Genomic DNA, 21097 nt, shown 5'->3' on the forward strand with positions numbered 1-21097 from the left:
CTCTTATTCTGCCTACCTGTCCCACAGGGCGCCAAGGACACCAGTGACGTCAGTGCACCCTGAACCTCAGGGCACTCGGGCATGGAGGCAGAGGAAAGACACATTCCATAAAGAGACAGAGAGGCCATGTCCTCAATGAGTGTGTGTTACGTGAGTGTGCGTTCACACGTAGATGTGTGTGTGTGAGTGTGCATGCATGTGTGGGCTGTGTGTGTGAGCATGCATGTATACACACAATGCATGCAGGTTTCCTAGTAGGACCTTTTCATCAGCTAAGCCATGGTCAGCTAACTACTGCTCATGGGCCATGTCTGCCCCCCTGCCACCTGACTGTGTAAATAAAGTTTTATTGGCACACAGCCACACCTATAGTAGCTGCTTTCCCACTGTAACTGCAGCGTTTAATCATTTAATCATTGTAACGCAGATGGAGTGACCTGCCAAGCCTGAAGTATTTGCTTTCTGGCCCTTTAAGGAAAGCTTTGCAGACCCCTGAGCTCAGCAGGACAGGCTGGACTGGGCTCTAGGACCTGGTGAGAGGGAATTGGAAGGGTCTGGAGGTGAAGGCAGAGCCAGCCACGCTCTGTTTGTCATTGACAGGCCTGGAGGCTCCTCCTCCCCCAGCCGGGGGTCAACTCCCTGGCTGTCAGGCCCTGTGGACAAGGTCCCCATCGATAAGGGATCAGGTAACAGCCAACAAAAGGGGGTGGGCAGGAGGAAAGGCCACCTCTGACGGACAACGACAAGGACAGCATTTGGCACGGGGCCGGCTGGGAGATGTTCCGAGCGCTGGCCGTGGCCAGTGTGGCCCTGGGGCCCAGATCGGCAGGACGGGCGCGGACCATGGCCTCCCACCAGCTGCTGGTGCCACCCCCAGAGGCCCTTCGGAAGCCCCTCTCTGTCCCCAACAGGCTCCTGCTGGGGCCCGGCCCCTCTAACCTGACCCCACGGGTCATGGCGGCCGGGGGCCTGCAGATGATCGGCCACACACACAAGGAGATGTTCCAGGTAGGCCCGTGGTCGGGGTGCAGGAGCCGCCCCAGCACCCTCCTTGCCAGGGGGCTGACCGTGTACCCCTCCAGATCATGGACGACATCAAGCAAGGCATCCAGTACGTGTTCCAGACCAAGAACCCACTCACGCTGGCCATCAGCGGCTCAGGACACAGCGCCCTGGAGGCCGCCCTATTCAACGTGCTGGAGCCGGGAGACTCCTTCCTGGTGGGGGCCAACGGCATCTGGGGGCTCCGGGCCGCAGACATCGGGGAGCGTATCGGTAAGAGCGAGGGGGCCCCGTGCGGTTTCCCAGGAGGGCGCTTGCTCCGTTTTGGCCCTTTGTCCCCCAGGCTGCCCACGCCCCCCAGGCGGCCCACGCCCCCCAGGCGGCCCCCACCCCCAGCCCCAGGCAGAAGGCAGTGCTCCAGGGCCAGGTCCTGATGACCCAGAACACAGCAGGTGCTCAGATGTCATGTCTCCTGGGGCTTGGGGGCCACACTGCAGGGAAGCCTCCTGTCTCGGCATGAACCCCAAGGGCCCCAGCAGCTCTCTGCCCTTCCTCCCCAGCCTGGGCGGGATCCGAACACGTGGGACTTGGCAGGAATCCGCCTATGGGGTAAGGTCTTTCTGAGAGATGCACTGCCCTGGGCTTAATGATTATGGTGGGTCTGCTCAGCCCCCAACACAGCCACTCTCGGGCCTCGTTAATGGACAACCTCAGGCTGCCCCCAGGTGGCCCAGGGCTCAGCTGGTGGCAGGGCGCCCAGATCCAGCAACTCCAGCTCTGCAGCAGTCTGGCCTGGGCAAGCCCGCCTGCCCACCCCGGCTTCGGGCCTTCCTTGGGGCTGGGGTGGTCCCAGACTGCCTCTCTTCCTGCGACCTCCAGGCTCTGCACAGGGCGCATGAGGTCGGGGATCAGAGGTGGGGACGAGGGCCTGTCTCCCTGGAGCCCCAGCCCCGAAGGAAGGCAGGGACTGCTCACGCCCTCATTCAGTCATCAAACATCTGTGGGCTTTCTGTGTGTGGGCCGGGCCAGGTGGGGCCGTAAAGATGGACCAGGCAGTTGCGGTCCCTGCCCCAGGAGCCAACCTTCTGCGGGAGGAGGCCCCGGCCATACAGCGGGGTACAGGCATGCTCCTGTTACCTGAGTGATGGGTGCTGATGTCCGCCTTGGGAAGGGCCATTTAGACCGTGGAGAGACCTCACTGCCTACAGCCCCAGAGGCTCCCCCATAGAAGGGCCTTTTCACTGGGACGCACTCATTGTCCTCATCCTCCCCGCTCCAGCTGCTCTGGTTCTGGGCCTCCCGGAGGCCTACCAGCTCAGCGCGGCCACTGCAGTGGGTGACAGCGGCCACTGACCACCCCCTCTGCCCTGCCCCCAGGAGCCCACGTGCACACCATGGTCAAGGGCCCTGGAGGCCACTACACGCTGCAGGAGGTGGAGGAGGTACGGGGGTGTGGGATTTGCTGGCCTGGGGGCTCTGGTGGGCTGGGAAGCCTATCCTGCACCATCGTCTGGCTGGAGCCCAAGGAAGGCTCCCCATGCTGGGGAGCAGGTGAGACGCCGGGTAGGGTGGGCTTTGCCTGATGGGGAAACCGAGTCAGAAACTCAGGGCAGGGTCGGGGGCTGGAGGCAGGAGGCTGAGTGGGGGTGGGGGGTGGGGCTTCCTGGTGGCCAGGAGGCCCTGACCCCGTCCAGACATACTGACCTTGCAATGGCCATCATCCCCACAGGATGGCAGTGGGCACAGGGCTCTGGACAGAGGCCCTCTTCTTGGGCAAAGCCCCTTCCCCAGCCGACAAGCCTCCCCCAGCACACACGGGATGGGGCTTGAGGCATGCCGGGCCACCATGGCCTGGATCCTCGCTGTCCACGGAGGGTGTAGGGTGGTCCTGGCCCTGGCCTCCTGTGGAAAGGCCCCTGGTGGGGTGGGGGGTGCTGGCCCCAGGTAGCCACCGACAGGTCCTGCCCCAGCTCACCCCTTACCCTCAGGGCCTGGTCCAGCACAAGCCAGCACTGCTGTTCCTGACCCATGGGGAGTCGTCCAGCGGCGTGCTGCAGCCCCTCAATGGCTACGGGGAGCTCTGCCACCGGTGAGCGGCTGCTGGGACCCATAGGGGCCCTGGAAGGGAGTGCTGGCCGGAGCTGGGCCCAGGCCTCTGTCACATGGCTGGGGTCCTTCTGCTCTGGGCCGAGTCTGGGTGCTCCTCATCCGGAGAGGCCCTGGGGCTGGAGCGGGCCAGGTCCTCGGTGCCCTGGTGCCCAGGTGCTCACAGCCTCTGCTGCCCTCCAGTCCCCACGGCTACTTGCCTACCCTCAAGAACCCGCAAAGGGGTCTCAGCCCCCACTGCCCTCCTGCAGCCCCTTCCCTGCACAGGGGCCCAGAGCAGGGCTTGAACAGAACTGCTCAGGGAAGATGCTACAGCAGGTGTGTCCCCGGGCAACATGGCGGGGCCAGCCCAGCCCCCGGGGACCCCTGCCCCTGGAGGCCGCACTGTGGGCCACGGGTGCTTTTCATGCCTTTTTTTTTTTTTTTTTACTAAAAGCGCGTGGAGAGGGAGGGGACGGTTCAGCTCGGCTGTCTCTGGACTCTGCCCGCTCTGGCCCTGGACTTCCGGCCAGGGGGCTGGGCTGAGCCACGGGCAAGGGAGGCACAGGCCTTCATGCCCTCCCCCAACCCGCCCCCACACAGCCTGGGGCCTGAATGCCCAGAGCCAGCCCAAAGACCAGACCGTGTGAACAAGGCCACCCAGGCTGACCTCCTCACATCTGTGTGCGGGTCTCTGGGGGTGGAGCCGTCAGGGCCTTGACACCAACCAGACTATTGCCTTGGCCCCCAAGGAGACAGAACCACTGGCCACAGGGGACCCTGGGAAGAAGGGGCCACATGTGGGAGGTAGAAGCTTCCACCTGCTTCCTTACTGGCCTTTAAGGGCACTCGAGGCCCTCCACAGACAGGCGAGGTCTGACCCCGAGGCCCCTCGTCCTGCCTCACACTGCTCCCCCCCACTCCAGGTACAAGTGCCTGCTCCTTGTGGACTCTGTGGCCTCCCTGGGGGGGGCCCCCATCTACATGGACCAGCAAGGTAGGGGTGTGCTGACGGCCCTGGCTGGGGCACTTCCTGTGAAGTGCCTAGAAGCCCACCATGAGCCCACCTCTCTGTCGCCCACCCAAGGACCCAGGGAAAATGTCCGCTCCTCCTTGGGGGTTGGCAGCTCCCTTAACTAGCCTGTACCTGAGGCTTCTGCTGGGCGGTCAGAGCGGGGCCAGGGCCAGTGTCTGAAAGTGTGTCTGGGGCCAGCACAGGGGCACCTGACCACGGGGCAGCGCCTGGAGAACAGCTCAGAGCCCCTCTGGGAGTGGGAGGAGGGGTGCCAGGCCGTCTCAACTGGCGGCAGAGGTGGAGCCACCGACCACACAGCCTCAGTTTCCCCCGGCTATGGCCCAGCAGTGAGTACTGTGCAGTTGTCAGGGCTCTCTTGCTGCCCCCGCTCCGAGGAACCTCCTTTCCCAGCTCAGTGCCCCGCTTGGCCGGGCTGGCTGCTCCTTCCTGCAGGGCCCTTCCGACAACGTCCCCTTAGCAGTGAGGGGTCCCTAGGCTGACCCTTAAACTCCTGCTCCCAAAGGACAGACATGGTGCTGGGGGCACAGGGCTATCCCGGGGTGCCCACACTGCACCCCCAGGCTGGGCCATGCCTCCTTGATGGAGGGAGAAGCTGGGCAGGAGGCTCAAGCTTCAGACTCCGGTGGGCCCAGCAGGATGGGGATTCGAACTCAGGACACCTCCTCGGCCTCAGTACCCAGTCGGTTCCAGCCCCTGGGCCTCCAGCACAGCACCCCCTCTCTGCAGGGATCGACATCCTGTACTCGGGCTCCCAGAAGGTCCTGAATGCCCCCCCGGGGACCTCACTCATCTCCTTTAGTGACAAGGCCCGGTGAGTGACTGTAGACCTGGGGCTGGGTGTCAGGGTGTCACAGTGGCGACGGTTGTCGGGGTGGCGGAGACAATAACCAATGCCACAACTCTTACAGAGAAGTGGGGCCAGGAGGGTCACTCTGAGGAGTCGAACACCGGCTTCAGTCCCAGGAGTTTATTTTAGTCAATACAGCAAGCGGTGAAGCAGATAACAGAACAATGGGCTTTGGGTGAATAACAATAAGTTTCGGGAAAGGGAGGAGGAATTCAGGTAAACAAGCCAATCAGTAACGGGTTTGGAAAAACAAGTCGTGACAAGTCTCAACGTGTTGGGGACAAGTCTCAACATGTTGTGCAGCATAGAGGCCTTTATACATCCATATTTTAATGGCATGTATCCCCACATCAGGGAGCCCAGGAGGTCCGTCCGTCCCCCAGGAGCCCTCACCCCCACACTGAGCAGGGTGTGCTGAGGCCGGTTCACAGCAGACAGTGTTCTGGGTGCAGTGAGACCCTGGGGGGCTGGGGAGGCTCTAGCGGGGCCCTGGGTGTGTGGGGAGCAGTGGCCTGGCGTTCTGGAGGCTCCTGGCTTGAAGCCAAGGGGTGACCATCAGGATGGGGAAACTGAGCCCAGCCCCCACTGCTTCCACCCCCAGCTCAGCTCCACGGGCCGCCTTCACCCCCTCCAGACAGTGTCATCCACCGTCCCCGTGTCCAGACCCTGAGCACGGCCAGGCCGAGGAGAGGGGGTTCAGCAGTCAGCACCCTGCGTTCTCCCTCCTTGGATGCCCACTGGCAGCCAGGCCAGTGTGGCACCCTTTACTGCATGGACAGGGTTCTGGGAGAATCCCGCATCTGTGCTGGACGCAGGGGTCTGAGATGCAGCTGGACTGTGGGAGTCAGGGAGGTGCTGGGCTGAATTGGAGCTGGATGTACTTAAAGCCTTAAAGCCATGACCGGAGGCTGTCTCCTGTCATGGGGGCAGAGAGAGCAGAGGTCCTGGCTGGGCCAGCCCCCAGGGTTCTGCGTCAAAAGACAGGATGAGAGGCTGGGGACAGATAGTCTGCAGAAGGAGTGTGGGGCACCGTGGTTGGCCCCCCAGTTACACCTCAGCCTTGCAGCTTACACATCAAGGGTGCGGCTGCCTCCCGGAGAGGCGAGACCCCAGCCCCACACCCCGAGCCTCGGCTTCCCCGTCATTTGGGCAGCTTGGACTAGCTAGCACAGCGGGCCCCCCGTCTTCCTGGTCCCGGCTCCGGCTCAAGGAATGAGGCACAGTCACTTGGGAGGGGCCTGGGGCAGGCAGAGACCCACAGAGAAGGTCAGGCCGGCTGGGTCCCCAAATGACCCATCTGTGTGCCGTTCAGGAGGACCTCGGGGCCCCGCCCTCTGGGCTCAGCTCTGTGAAGGGGGGGCAGACAAGATGGCCCCGAAGAACCCCACCTGCCTGGGCAGTGCTCAGCCTGACCTCTCTTTCCAGAAATAAGATCTACGCCCGGAAGACGAGGCCCTGCTCCTTCTACCTGGATGTGAAGTGTCTGGCCAACTTATGGGGCTGTGAAGACAAGCCCAGGATGTGAGGGCCAGGCAGGGGTGGGGGGAGTGGTTGGCCATGGGGGCTGGGAGGCACAGGGGTGGGAAGAGGAGACCTCTCACGGCCCCCACCCTCTCACCAGAGACTCTGAGCCCCTACATTCACATCCCGGATGCTCACCTGTGTCAGGCCACCCAATGCCCCACCGAGGTCCACCCTTCCCTCACCTGGCCTGCAGGCTTGGGGCAAAAAGCATGGCCCCTGCCTTCGCACAGACTGACTGCCAGAGACATCCACGTGCACCCTCCTGCACCTCATCGGGGCCCTGCCACACCTCCCATCCTGGGCCTCGGTTTACCCACCTCAGAAGGAGAGGGTGAACCCATTCAAAATCTGTCTCCACAAGGCACCAGGAAGGGGGCCTGAACCCAGCAGGCCCAGCAGGTCAGGGGCTGGCTTCACAGGTGCTGGGCTGAGGGGCAGCCCCTCGTGACGCTGGACCAGCCCCTCCTGTCTTCCAGATACCATCACACCACCCCTATCGTCAGCCTGTACAGCCTGCGAGAGAGCCTGGCCACCATGGCCGAGCAGGTGAGGGGGCCCCGTGCCCGCTGCGGGGACCAAGGCTGGGCAGGAGCGGCTACCCCCGACACAGCCTAGTTGACCTGGGTGGGGGACACAGCCTCCCCACCATCCCATGAGGACCAGGAACAGGAGGTGTGGGCGGCACGGGGGTCTCCCGGCCTCTGCCCCTTCCCATCAATCAGACTGCGGGCAGAGGAGGAGGGGACAAGACGCCCTCAGAGGGAAGGAGCCCCTTGCAGGGTCGATGTGCCTCTCCTGACACCTTCCCAGAAATCCTCTGAATAGAACTCACTGCTCCATTCGATTCTGACTCACAGCGACCCTATAGGGCAGAGTAGAGCTGCCGCATAGAGTTCCCAAGGAGTGTCTGGGGGATGCAAACTGCCGACCTTTTGGTTAGCAGCGGAGCTCTTAACCAGTGCGCCACCAGGGCTCCGAAATCCCCTGAGGGGGTGTCTTTCTCCCCAGAACCACCCCATCTGCAACACCCTGCATCGACTTGAATGGATTCCTCTCTGCTCCTGGCTCCTTTTCAGTCCCCCAACATCTGCTAGCCTCGTGCTCTGTGGCCTGTCAGAACTAGGGGGAGGAGAGGCTTGACCTCTGTCCTCCTGGGGACAGGCTGGTGGGAGCGGCATGGAGAAGGTGGCTCAGAGACGGTAGGCTGGCAAGGTCTCCGTGGCCTCAGACAGCTGAGTTCCATCCAAGGGCCCCCCCCAACACTAATTCTGGAAGTGTCCCCCGAGACCACGTGAATCTGTTGACTCCCACTCTGCCCCCAGGGCTAAGGAGCTCTCTTTCCCTTGCTATTCCCACATTTCTGAGAGGATCCCATGAATTTTAAGTGCTCCATGTCTTCCCACTGGGAGGCAGCAGGAGCCAGTCCCCACAGCCCAGATGCCCCACTTGGGGGCCACACTGCCCAGGTCCATGGGCGTCCCACGGTGCCAGGAGTCCCTGATACAGAACGGAAAAGCCTCTGCCCTGTGGAGCCCCCAGCAGTGAGCATAGAAGCAAGTAGGCAAAGGCTGAAGCAAGACGGAGGGAGGAGGAAGAGGGGCTCCTGAACAGTGCAAACGTGCTCAGTTGCTATTGGAAAGGTTGGAGGTTCAAGTCCGTAAGGAGGCTTCTTAGAAGAAAGGCCTGGAGAGCTGCTGAAAAACAGCCACTGAAAGTGGAGCACAGTTCTGCTCCGACCGCGCGGGGTCACCGTGAGTCCCGCGCGGGGTCACCGTGAGTCGGGGTTGACTTCACGGCAGCTGGTTGGTTCAGGAGGAACAGGAAAGAGGGGGAAGACAGATTACGAATTAAAATAGGTGGCCTTCGCTGCAAGATGGAGGCGGTGAGGGGGCCTGGGCCCAGGGAGTAAGCCACAGCTCGGCCCTGAGACCGGGAGAGGGGAGGGAGCAGGGATGGAATAGAGGAGGCCCAGAAGGGGAGGCTGGGGAAGGGGTGGAGGGAGGGTGCGTGGGGGTCCTGGTGAAGGTCAGTGCACTGGGGGCAGGAAGCAGGGCCCAGAGCCCAGAGGGCCAGGGGACATGAGAGCCAATGGTTGCGGTGGGTAGAGGACAGGGTTCCCGGAGGTGAAGGGACAGGAGGTTTGGAAGCACTGCCCCTCCTCCCCTCCCTCAGGTGAGAACAGGCCAAGCCCTGAAGCAGGAGGGGGCAGGGAGAACACAGGGCCCCCGCCCTTTTCTCTCCCCTCGCCCCCCTTGTCTCTGCCCCTCCCCCAGCTCCAGCCCTTCCTTCTCCACTTCCCCTCCCCCAGGTGACAGTGGGAAGAGGCAGGCTCCCCTGCCCTGACCCAGCCTGGGCCCTGTGTGGCCCAGCAGCCCCTTACCTCCCCCTGGCCTGCCCCCACCTCCCCAAGGTGCCCCCACCGGACCACCCCAGGGGCCACACAGCTCCAAGAGCCAGTACTGGGGGTTTGGGGGTGCCAAGGGACTTCGGGGAGCTCCAGGGGGCTCCGAATCCAGGCCGGGAGAGGAGACCGCCAAGCCTGGAGTTGCCCCCCATTGGAGCCTGTGGAGCCCACCCTCCTGCCCTGCCCTCATCAGCATCCACGGGGGCCCTCTCCGCACAGGGCCTGGAGAGCAGCTGGCGGCAGCACCGGGAGGCCGCAGCCTACTTGCACGGGCGCCTACAGGCACTGGGCCTGCAGCTCTTCGTCAAGGACCCGGTAAGGGGGCCAGGGACAGGGATGGGGAGCGCTTGTCTGGACCCTCAGAGGTCCTGACACCTGCCTGCTGTGCAGGGTGGTGCCCGCTCGGTGGGGCCAGCCGGTCACAGCCCCATGGCGTCAGGATGCTGGGCTTGGGACACTCGGACACTGGGCCTGCAGCGCTACCCCTCCCACAAAGCCTCCCTGCCTGGGAGTAGTTACAGGACCATGAGACCGCTCTCCTGAGCCCCCAGGCACGGCCCTGTGGTGGGAGTGGGGGTCCCAGGGCTCACACTGGGGGGGCGGGCATGAACAACCCCAGCTGTGAGGTAAAGGTGGAGCTCAGGTGAAGCTGCAGCCCCTTGCCGCCCCCCAGGTGGGTGAGACTCACTCACCCAGGCTCAGCCGCCCTGTCCTTTGGAGTCCGGGATGAGGAGGGGGCGGTGAGCAGGGCGGGGACCTGCTCTCCCTGGGCCCTCTCCCCTGCTGCTGCCCTGGGCAGAGGCCAGGACCCGACAGGTGGCATGGGGGGTGGTGAGTATGCACGCAGCACCTGCCTGCCTGGCTGAGGCGCCCCATCTGACAGGCAGTCCGGCTGCCCACGATCACCACGGTGGCCATGCCTGCCGGCTACAACGGGAAGGACATCGTCAGCTATATCATGGACCACTTTGACATTGAGATTGCGGGCGGCCTCGGGCCCTCAGCAGGGAAGGTGAGAGGAGCAGCTCTGGCCACAGGGCCTCTGGGGGGTGAGGGTTATGGCCAGTACCGCCTACACGGAGGGGAAGCTTCCCTCAGCGCCCCAGATCCAGCCGACTGTCCTTGTCAGCAGACACACAGTAGGAGGGCCCAGGATGGCAGGGGTAACTACAAGTGTCCTCGTTTGAACACTTGTGACCCCTGCAAGGGGGGACCTGGGTGAGCGTTTTCTCCTGCCTCCTACACCCTAACTTGGTGGGGTCACACGGGGTGGCTGTAACATCAGCCTGCCTCAGCTGGCCTCTCCAGTTCAATGCAGAGGGCCACCTTCCCACTAGTAGGCCTGGTGGCCGGGTCTCGCTGTCTGCTGAGTGGGCAATGCTCAGAGGGAGCCTTTGTTGGACAATCCCGGCCCCCCATTTCGTTCACTTGTTCTGTGGGCCCCGGGGGGAGGAGCTGAGAGCCGACCTCTGGCCTGGGTCTGCGTGGTCCCCATGGGGGTACCGGAGAAGGAGTGACATGTGTGCCCCACCTGTGCCCCATCCCCTAGGTGCTACGCATTGGCCTGCTGGGCTGCAACGCCACCTGGGAGAACGTGGACCGTGTGATTGAGGCCCTGAAGGAGGCCCTGCAGCGCTGCCCTCGGAACAAGCTATGACCGCCCACCCAGCCCCACGCCCTCCAGGAGGGGCTCGAGGGAGTGACAGGGCCAAACAGACTGCAAGGCCCAGGGGCTGGGCAATGCAGAGGGATGGGCAGGACCAGGCAGCCTCCTCCAGCCCCTCCAAGTAGGACCCAACACAGGCCCTTCAGGCTCAGCATCAGCAGTGTCTTCCAAATGCCCCGAAGCCCCGAAGGTCACTGGCCTTCCTGGGAATATTCAGTAAAGAACTGCGTGGCTGGGTCTTTGCTCCTCACTGGGGGGTGGGCTGCCGAAGGGCCTTAGGGGAGCCGCCGCTATGCTCCCAGCACTGCCCCGGACAGACACCAGAACCTCAGTAGCAGGGACCTTTGGGGAGCCACCTTGTCCTGGAGCCAAGGGAGCCGACCTCGCCTGGGATCTCCCTGGGGCTGGAGGACAGGGCTGTGTAGGTAAGTCAGGCTGGCTGGGGTCACTGTCACTGCACAGCCTGGCCCAGGTGTCCCGCCTGCAAGACGCAGCCACACTACACTGACTCCAGATGGACCCTTCCGGCCACAGGGCGGAGCCGTGACACTGCTCACACAGACCACGGCACCCACGTGCCCGGAGCTGCAAACCTGTGTGCCCTGGGCCACTCGCCCTCAAATGTGCTGCCAAGGGGATCCCCCCGAGTCCCAACCCCTCCTCTGCTCAGCTCCCTCTGCCTCTGGCCCTGGATCCCTGCCCTATGCTTGGGGTTTCTGCAACAGTGGGATGGGGAGCCCTCCAGCGTCTCCTTCCTAGGAAGCCTTGGACCATGTGAAGGAGAGGCCCTGATTACTCAGAACCAAGATGTGCTGGGCAGCCACCCCCTTGTCCACATTTCCCAGGAGGAAGGCTGGACAGGAGGCTCCCCTCTTGTCAAGGGGGCACCCACAGTCCAAATGCTGCCATGTGCTTCTGCAGGAAGGGTTGGCCTGGCTTCCTCCCTACGTCACTCACATGGCACTGGCTGAGCACAGTCCACTGACATGTGCCATTGGACTAGGGTCGTGAGCAGATGACAAGCCATCATCCCCATGGCAGCTCTCACAGCTCCTGGCAGATGGGGCACAGTGGATGGACACAGGTATGCCACATCTTAGCTGTGGTCAGTTCAGGAGCTGGGAGGGGCCAGTGGGTCTGGAGCACAGAAAGCAAAGGGAGGAGCTCTCCAGAGGAGGTTACAAAGTTTGAGGGGCCAGAACACGCAGGGCCATGTAGGCCATGTTTGAGACTTTGGTCTTCGTCCTAAGAGAGCAGTCCTGTCTTGGTTTGGGTTTCCCCAGAAGTGGGTGCTGAGAGCAGGGTTCAAGTGTAATGCTTGTTTGGGAGGAGATACCAGGAATCACCGATATGAACGTTCCCTTGGGCTCCCATCCAGCTAATATCTCTCCCCTCCACCATCTGATTTCTGTTGTCACAGACAAGTTCCGCCGGTATTTGGATTTCGTATGAATGGAATCACACCATATATTCTCTATCATGTCTGCTCCTCTCATGGAATGTTATTGAGATTCATGCATGTTGTTATGGGGATCATGGTTTCTTCATTTTTATTGCTGAGAGGTACTCCATTGTATGGATATATTTCAATTTGTTTATTCTTTCTCGGTTGTTTCCAGTTCGGGGCTATAGTGAATAACGCTGTGATGAACATTCTTGTACAAGGTTTTGTGTGGACATATGTTTTCATTTCTCTTGGGTAAATGCTTAGGAATGGAATTGTGGGATCACAGGGCAGGTGTAGATTTAACTGTATAAGACACTGCCACGCAGTTCTCCAAAGTGGTTGTAACATTTTACCTCCCCACCAGCAGTATAAGAGAGTTCCAGTTGCTCTGCATCCTCGTCAACATTTGGTGTTGTCGTTTTCATATTAGCGTTTCTAGTGGGTGTGAAGTTGTATCTAATTTTGTTTTAATTTGCATTTCCATGATGACTATTGATACTGAGCATCTTTTCATGTACTTATTGGCCTTTTTGCACGTCTTCGTTGAGAAGTACCAGTTCAAAAATTTTGCCCATTTTAATTGTATTTTTCATCTTTGTTGATTTGTTATGGTTGTTAGGTGCCAACTCATAACGACCCTGTGTACAGCAGAATAAAACACTGCCCGGTCCTGCGCCATCCTCATGATCGTTGTTATGCTTAAGCCCATCGTTGCAGCCACTGCGTCAATCCATCGTGTTGAGGGTCTTCCTCTTTTTCGCTGACCCTTTACTTTACCAAGCATGATGTCCTTCTCCAGGGACTGATTCCTCCCGATAACATGTCCAAAGTATGTGAGAATGTAGTCTCATCATCCTTTCTTCTAAAGGAGTATTCTGGTCATACTTCTTCCAAGACAGGTTTATTCATTCTTTTGGCCGTCCACAGTATATTCAATATTCTTCTCCAACACCACAATTCAAAGGCATCAATTCTTCTTCTGTCTTCCTTATTCATTGTCCAGCTTTCACATGCATATAATCATATGCTACCCCCTGAAATGATTGAACATTGACCATTTCTTTTTGATATTGTGACTGTGTATTCCTTTCATCTTTTTTTGATGCTTCCTGTGTCATTTAATATTTTCCCTGTAGAATCCTTCAATATTGCAACTTGAAGATTAAATTTTTACTTCAGTTCTTTCAGTTTGAGAAATGCAGAACGTGTTCTTCCCTTTTGGTTTTCTATCTCCAGCTCTTTGCACATGTCATTATAATACTTTACTTTGTCTTCCTGAGCTACCCTTTGAAATCTTCTGTTCAGCTCTTTCACTTCATCATTTCTTCCTTTCACTTTAGCTACTCGTTGTCCAAGAGCAGGTTTCAGAGTCTCTTCTGACATCCATTTTGGTCTTTTCTTTCTTTCCTGTCTTTTTAATGATCTCTTGATTTCTTCATGTGTGATGTCCTTGATGTCATTCCACAACTTGTCTGGTCTTTGGTCATTAGTGTTCAATGCGTCAAATCTATCCTTGAGATGTTCTGTTGATTTGTGGTAGTTCTTTTACATATTCTGGATACTGTCAGATGTGTGTGCAATGAATATTTTCTCATAGTCTGTCACTTTCCTACTCATTTTCTTAATGATATCCTCAAGAGTAAACATTTTTAATTATGAAGCTCTACCTATTAATTTTTTTTTCCTTTATGGTCTGTGCTGTTTGTTTCCTGTCTACCTCAAGGTTATGAAGTTATCCTTCCATCTTTTCTTCTAGAAACTCTGTGGTGTCAGTTTTTATGTTTATATGGAATGAAAAACAGATCAAGGTATATTTTTATCCATATTAGTGTCTACTTGTTTTCACAACATTTGTTATAAAGACTTTCCTTTATCATTGAGTTGACTCAGCAACTTTGTCAAAAATTAATTGACCGTATACATGTAGGTTTATTTCTGGCCTCTCTGTTCTATTTAACCTTGTATTTATCTGTCCTCATGACCATATGGAAACTCTAGTGGGGTAGTGGTTAAGTGCTATGGCTGTTAACCAAAAGGTCAGCAGTTTGAATCCACCAGGCGCTCCTTGGAAACTCTATAGGGCAGTTCTACTCTGTCCTACAGAGTTTTTTTGGTTTTCATGTGACTATGTGGCTCATAATAAATTATGGATAACATTGCAAAGAATGGGAATTCCAGAACACTTAATCGTGCCCATGAGGAACCTGTACATAGATCAAGAGGCAGTCGTTCGAACAGAACAAGGAGATACTGCATGGTTTAAAGTCAGGAAAAGCGTGTGTCAGGGTTGTTTCCTTTCACCATACCTATTCAATCTGTATGCTGAGCAGATAATCTGAGCAGCTGGACTGCATGAAGATGAACAGGGCATCGGGGTTGGAGGAAAACTCATTAACAACCTGCATTATACAGATGACACAACCTTGCTTGCTGAAAGAGAACAGGACTTGAAGCACTTGCTGATGAAGATTAAAGACCACAGCCTTCAGTATGGATTACACCTCAACAGAAAGAAAACAGAAATCCTCACAACTGGACTGATAAGCAACATCATGATAAATGGAGAAAAGATTGAAGTTGTCAAGGATTTCATTTTGCTTGGATCCACAATCAACATCATGGAAGCAGTAGTCAAGAAATCAAAACACACATTGCATTGGGCAAATCTGCTGCAAAACACTTCTTTAAAGTGTTGAAAAGCACAGAGATCACCTTGAAGACTAAAGTGCGCCTGACCATTCCATGGTGTTTTCAATCGCCTCATATGCATGCAAAAGCTGGACACGATGAATAAGGAAGACTGAAGAAGAATCGATGCCTTTGAATTGTGGTGTTGGTGAAGAATATTAAATATACCATGGATTGCCAGAAGATTGAACAAATCTGTCTTGGAAGAAGTACAGCCAGAATGCTCCTTAGAAGCAAGGATGGGGAGACTACATCTCACATACTTTGGACATGTTGTCAGGAGGGATCAGTCCCTGGAGAAGAACATCATGCTTGGTAAAGTAGAGGGTCAGTGAGAAAGAGGAAGATCTTCAACAGGATGGATTTACACAGTGGGTCCAACAATGGGCTCAGGCATAACAATGATTGTGAGGATGGCGCAGGACCAGGCAGTGTTTTGTTCTGTTGTACATGGGGTCGTTATGAGTCGGAGTCGATTTGATGGCACCTAACAACAACAACATGTATCAAGTTAAGGAGAATGAAAATCATCAAAATATTACGAATTCCAATACATTAACAGTAATTTAGATCTTCTTTACTCTCAGCCATGTTTGCAGTTTTCAGTTAAGAGGGTCTTCCATCTCTTTGATCAGATTTATTCCTAAGTGTTCGGTATTTTTGATGCTGTTGTAAATGGTACTTTTAAAATTTCATCTTCCACTTTTTATTCCTAATATATAGAAGTACAATTAATTTTTATATATTAACCTTTTGTCTTGTGAATTGATAAACTCTAGTGGTTTTTTGTAGATTCCTTTGGATTTTCCAAGTAGATAATCAAGTTAACTGTGATTAATGACAGTTTTATTTCTTCGTTTCCAATATTTATGCCTTGTATTTCTTTTTTTCTTGACTTATTGTATAGGTGAGGACCTTGAATACAGTGCTGAATCAAAATGGTGAGAACAGACATTCCTGCTTTGTTCCTAGTCCAAGGAGACATGTGTTGAATATTTCAACACTATATATGATGTCAGTTGTAGGTTTTTCATAGATGCCCTGTATCAGATTTAGGAAGTTCCCTTCTATTTTAGTTTGCTGAGAGTATTTATCACTATCTGCTATTGGATTTTGTCTAATGCTTTTTCTGTATGCAGAGAGATGATCATAACATTTTTCTCCTTAATTCTACTAATGAGCTTTATTTCATTGCTCGTTCTCTTGTAATAAATTTGTAAAGTATTGGTATGAAGGTTACAAGGACTTCATAAAATTATTTTTATGACATTTTGTTCTTTATTTTCTAATAAAGTTCGTGTAGAGTAGATTTTCTTTTCCCTTAAATGTTTGGTAAAATTCACCAGTGAAGCTTTCCAAGACCAGAGTTTTCTTTATGGGAAGGTTTTTTTGAGTTACGAATTCAATCTCTTTAATAAAATCTCTTTATAATTTTCTCTTTCTTCTTGTGTCAATTTTTGTAATTTGTGTTTTTCATGGAATCTGTCCATTTCATGTAAGTTGTTTAGTTTGCTGGCATACAGCTGTTCATAATATCCTTTATTATGCTTTAATGTCTATGGTATCTGTAGTGATTTTCCTTTCTTCATTCTGACATTGGTAATTTGTATTTCTCTTTTTCCTGATTGGTCTTGCTAGAGGATTATCAATTTCGTTAATCTTTTCAAAAAACAACTTTCCCTTTGCTTCTTTTCTCTATTATCTAATTTCTGTTTGATCACTTTTTACTCTTAGTCTTACTATTTCCTTTCCTTTCCTTTCTTTGGTTTTAATTTTCTCCTCTTTTACTAGCTTCTTAAGATAAAAGCTTAGACAAATGATTTTAAACCTTTCTTCCTTTTCTACAAGGAGCATCTAAAGCTATATATTTCCCTCTAACCACTTATTTAGCTGCAACCCACAATTTTTTTGATAGATCATGTTTTAATTATCACTGAGTTCAAAATATTTTATAATTCCCTTGTGATTTGTTTTCTTCGACTGTAGATTATTTAGAGCTGCGTTGTATAATTTCCAAATATTTGGGACATTATAAATATCTTACTGTTTTTTATTTCTAATGTAATTTTGTTGTAGTCAGAGATCATACTCCATATGAATTTTTTAAATTGTTTTAAATCTATTGAGATCCTGTTGTATAGCCTAGCGTATGGTCCATCTTAGTAACAATTCCATCAACACTTAAAATGAATGTGTTTTCTGCCGTTGTCAGGTGTAGGCTTCTACAAATATTAGTTAGGTCAGGTTGGATAATAGTGTAATTCAAGTCTTCTGTATACTTGCTGGTTTGTTGTCTGCTTTTTCTATCAACGAAGCCCTGGTGGCACAGTGGTTAAGAGGTTGGCTGCTAACCAAAATGTCAACAGTTCGAATCCACCAGCCGCTCCTTGGAAACCCTATGGGGCAGTTCTACTCTGTCCTATAGGGTTGCTACGAGTCGGAATCAACTCGACAGCAATAGTTTTTTTTCTATCAATTACTGAGAGTGGGGTGTTAAAATATCCAACTGTTGGTGTAGATTTATCTGTTTCACCCCTTAACTCTGTCAGTTTGTCTTCATGAATCCTGAAGCTCTATTGTTAGCATTGTTATGTCTTTTTGATGAAATATTTCTCTTTATTTCTAGTAATATTCTTTGTCTTAAAGTGGATTTTGTCTAAGATTAATATATATCCACATCAGATTTCTTATGCTTAATATTTGCATGTTAGACATACTTCCCCCCTATTTACTTTCAACTTACCTTTTCTTTATAATTAAAGTATATTTACTGTGAAGAGCGTATAGTTGCTATTTTAAAAATCTATTCTGAAAACCTCTGACTTTTATTTGGAGTGTTTAACCCGTTTACAGGAGTTTGAGTCTCCAATTCTGATCTGATTTTTATTTCTCCTACTTGTCCTCTGTTCCTCTCTTCTTCCTTTCTTGCCTTATTTTGAATGAACTACATATTTCATAGTATTCTATTTTATAAATTGCATCGGTCTGTTAACAATACCTCTTTAAATTATTTTTAGTGGTTGCTCTGGAGATTACAATATGCATATGTAACTTATCACCATCTACTTTCAAATAATATTATACTACTTCAGACACATTTTAAGACTCTTAGAACAGTATAATTCCATCTACTCTTCTCTTGCGTATTGTGATGTTGTTGGTTTATATTTCATTATTACATAACACATGTGTGTGTTTGTGTGTGTGTATATATATGGATATATACATGTATAAAACTATACATAAACTCTCTTAAAGATTACTATTTTTTCCCTCAAACAATCACTAGTCTTTTAATGACATTTAAGAAAAAAACTATATACACATTCGTAGATATAAAATAAACCAAACCCACTGTTGTCAAGTCTATCCTGACTCATAGTGACCCTACAGGACAGAATACAACCACACTATAGGCTTTCCAAGGCTATAAATCTTTATGGAAGCAGACTGCCACACTTTCCTCTCACTGAATGACTAGTGGATTCCAACCACCAACGTTTTGGTTAGCAGTCGAATGCTTTAGCTACTGTGCTCCAGGGCTCCTAAGATGTAAAATAAAGGTATTTTAAAATGAAAAAAAGATCTTTTATGTTTACCCAGATTTTTTCCTTTCTGGTAATCTTCATTCTTTCCTGAAGATTTTGGGTTCCATCTGGCGTTATGCCCTTTCGTATAAAGAACTTCCTTTAGCATTTCTTGTAGTGCTGATCTGCTGGAGGCCAATTCTCAGCTCTTCTCTGGATGAGAATGTCTTTATTTTTTTAGGATCTTTTCACTGGATATAGAATTCTAAGTCAATATCTTTTTTTTTCTTTCAGCCCTTAAAAGATGTTGTTCCACTGCCTACTGGTTGGCATTGCTCCCATGAAAAGTAAGCCATTATTTATATGGCATTGTATCTCATATATGATGTCTTCTTTTCACTCTGTTTTTATGCTCTGCTCCTTATCTTTGGTTTTCAGCTGTTTGCCTATGATGTACCTGAGTGTGGTTTTTTGGTATTTATTACACTTGGGATTCACTGAGCCTCTTTACTCTGTGAATTGATGCCTTTCAACAATATTTGAAAGTTCTCAGCCATTATTTCTTCAAATATTTTTTCCACCCCCCTTATCTCTCTTTCCTCCTTCCAGTACTCTGACTACACTTATGTCCAATAATTTGGTATTATCCTAATTATCTCAAATAGTCTGTGCTATCTTCTCCACACTTTCTCTTTGCGTTAGTTTGTATCTTTTCTATTGACTTGTCTTCTAGTTCACTGATATTTTCCTCTTCTGTTCCAATCTTCTGTCAAGCTCATCCAGTGAATTCTTCATTTCTAGTATCACTTTTTTTAATTTCAAGCACTCCCATTTTAAAATATATATGTAGTGTCCTTATCTATGCTGAATTGTCCCCATCTCTTCTTGCAAGTTTTCTACCTTTTGGAATAGACACTTTAGCATTTTCCTCATAGTTGTTTTAGAGTTCCGGTTCCTATCTTATGATTCCGTTATTTGGGCCATCTCCGGCTTTGCTTCTTTTGACTGTTTCCTCTCTTGATTGCAGGTCACACTTGCATAGTTTTGCATGTGTCTCACCCTAGAGAGATAGACATGTGAGCTGAGGGACAGGCAGATGTGATGAGAAGATAGTCTAGGCCACAGTCCATGTAACTACTGGCTTGTTACATCCGACCTGCTTGACTTGATCTGGAATGCACCATGTCCATTGTACAATAGATTGCTGCTGTACCACCCCAACCTTATGACCTTGTAACACTCAGCTCATAGTCACTCGGTGTCCCGTGGCCAGGGGCTCAGTCTCTACTAGGGCTCAATATCACGCCAAATCCTGCTTTTGAACAGTGAATAGTTCTTTGCTACAGACGACATGGTCTTGCTCCAGAACCCTGTGATCAGCTCCCCTGTTGGGGTGCCCCTTTCTACCATGGATACCACCAGCGTCATGGTGTATGGTAGCAAGAATCTGCTAAAGAGCCCACTCATGCACTGGCCCCCACTCAGAACTAACAGCACTCTGAGTCACCCAGTAAATGAACAATCCTTAGTGAGGTATGTATGCAGCCTCCAAAATCCAATAAGTCTACCCAAAACTGTCCTTGTTCTTGGTGGGTACCATATTTTTACACAAATAATGCACATGTGAGAAAAAATTGGCACAGCAGGGGGAAAATATCTCATAAGGGGAAGACGTGGTTGGCAAACAAATGTAGAAGGTGCATGTTACTTGTGTAAACTATAGTAGTCAGGGCAAGATACAAAAACTTCTGCTTTACCTTGTTTCTTAGTTATCTAGTGCTACTGTAACAGAATGCCGTAAATGGGTAGCTTTAAAGAACAGATTTTTATTTTCCCACAGTTTAAAAACAAAATCCTGTTGCCGTTGAGTTGATTCCAACTCATAGTGACCTTAAGTTTGAATTCAGGACACTGATTCTAAGGGAAAGCTCTCTCTCTGTCAGCTCTGGGAGAAGGTCCTTGTCTCAGCTTCTGTTGTCCCTCAGCCCCTTGGTGATCTTCCTGTGGCATCTGCCTTCCTCCCATTTGTACTTGCTTGTCTCTGTGTCTCCTTATAACTTAGAAGTGATTAGGTTTAGGATACACCCTACACTGATATGGTCCCATTAACATACTAAAACCCTATTCCCAGACAGGATCACAAGTACAGGAGTTAAGATTCCAAAGCTATTTTGGGAGAACACAATTCAATCCTTAACACCTTGGAAGCAATGTTTCAGCATGCCCAGGACCACTGAACCTCTACCATTTTCATCTATGTGACAGACTCCTGAAACTTTGTAATGCTAATCTCCCAGCCCTTTGGAATGAATGTCTCTTGCAAGGAATCCAAAGTACTTTACATTGAATATTCCCTAGATCTGATAAACATGATGTCATCAATATAGTGAACCAGCATGAAATTCTACAGAAAATCCAGATGATTAGGGTCCATCAGGCCTGTGTTGTGACACAGAGCAGCAGGATTAACATCAACCTGGGGCAAGATTGTGAATTTACATTCGTGCCTGTTCCAAGAGAATGAAAACTGTTTCTGATGTTCCTTTCTGTTGGGGATTGAAAAGAATACATTCCCCAGATTGGCGGCCATGTAGCCAGTTCCAGAGGATGCGCTGTCCTATTCTACTAAAGACACCACACCCAGAACAGCACCTAGATTACAGGTTGCCACTTGGCTAAGTTTATGAATCCTCTGTTGTTCACCATGATCCATCTCATTTTTGCTGGGGCCATACGGATTAATTAAAGTCTCCGAGGGTAGCACTAAGCTTTGCTATTACATCTGGGATACAGTATCATTTTGATGGACTGTTTTGGCCATGGAAATAGGGGTGGTTTCAAGGTCTTCCCTTTAGCCTTTTCCAACATTGT

The 21097-nt window shown here is 51.9% G+C and overlaps 1 protein-coding gene across 1 annotated transcript; it reads left to right on the top strand.

Annotated features, from left to right (window-relative positions):
- The first annotated feature begins 777 nt into the window (after window positions 1-777).
- AGXT (alanine--glyoxylate aminotransferase) lies at window positions 778-10555 on the top strand. Its single transcript, XM_004386477.1, has 11 exons — window positions 778-1008; window positions 1083-1275; window positions 2380-2444; window positions 2991-3091; window positions 4014-4084; window positions 4850-4934; window positions 6396-6491; window positions 6971-7040; window positions 9118-9213; window positions 9782-9910; window positions 10448-10555. Exons 1-11 carry the CDS (start codon window positions 778-780, stop codon window positions 10553-10555), a joined length of 1245 nt encoding a protein of 414 aa, XP_004386534.1.
- Window positions 10556-21097: the final 10542 nt, after the last annotated feature.

Source organism: Trichechus manatus, unplaced genomic scaffold, assembly GCF_000243295.1.
Source record: "Trichechus manatus latirostris isolate Lorelei unplaced genomic scaffold, TriManLat1.0 scaffold00165, whole genome shotgun sequence".
Lineage (NCBI taxonomy): Eukaryota > Metazoa > Chordata > Mammalia > Sirenia > Trichechidae > Trichechus > Trichechus manatus.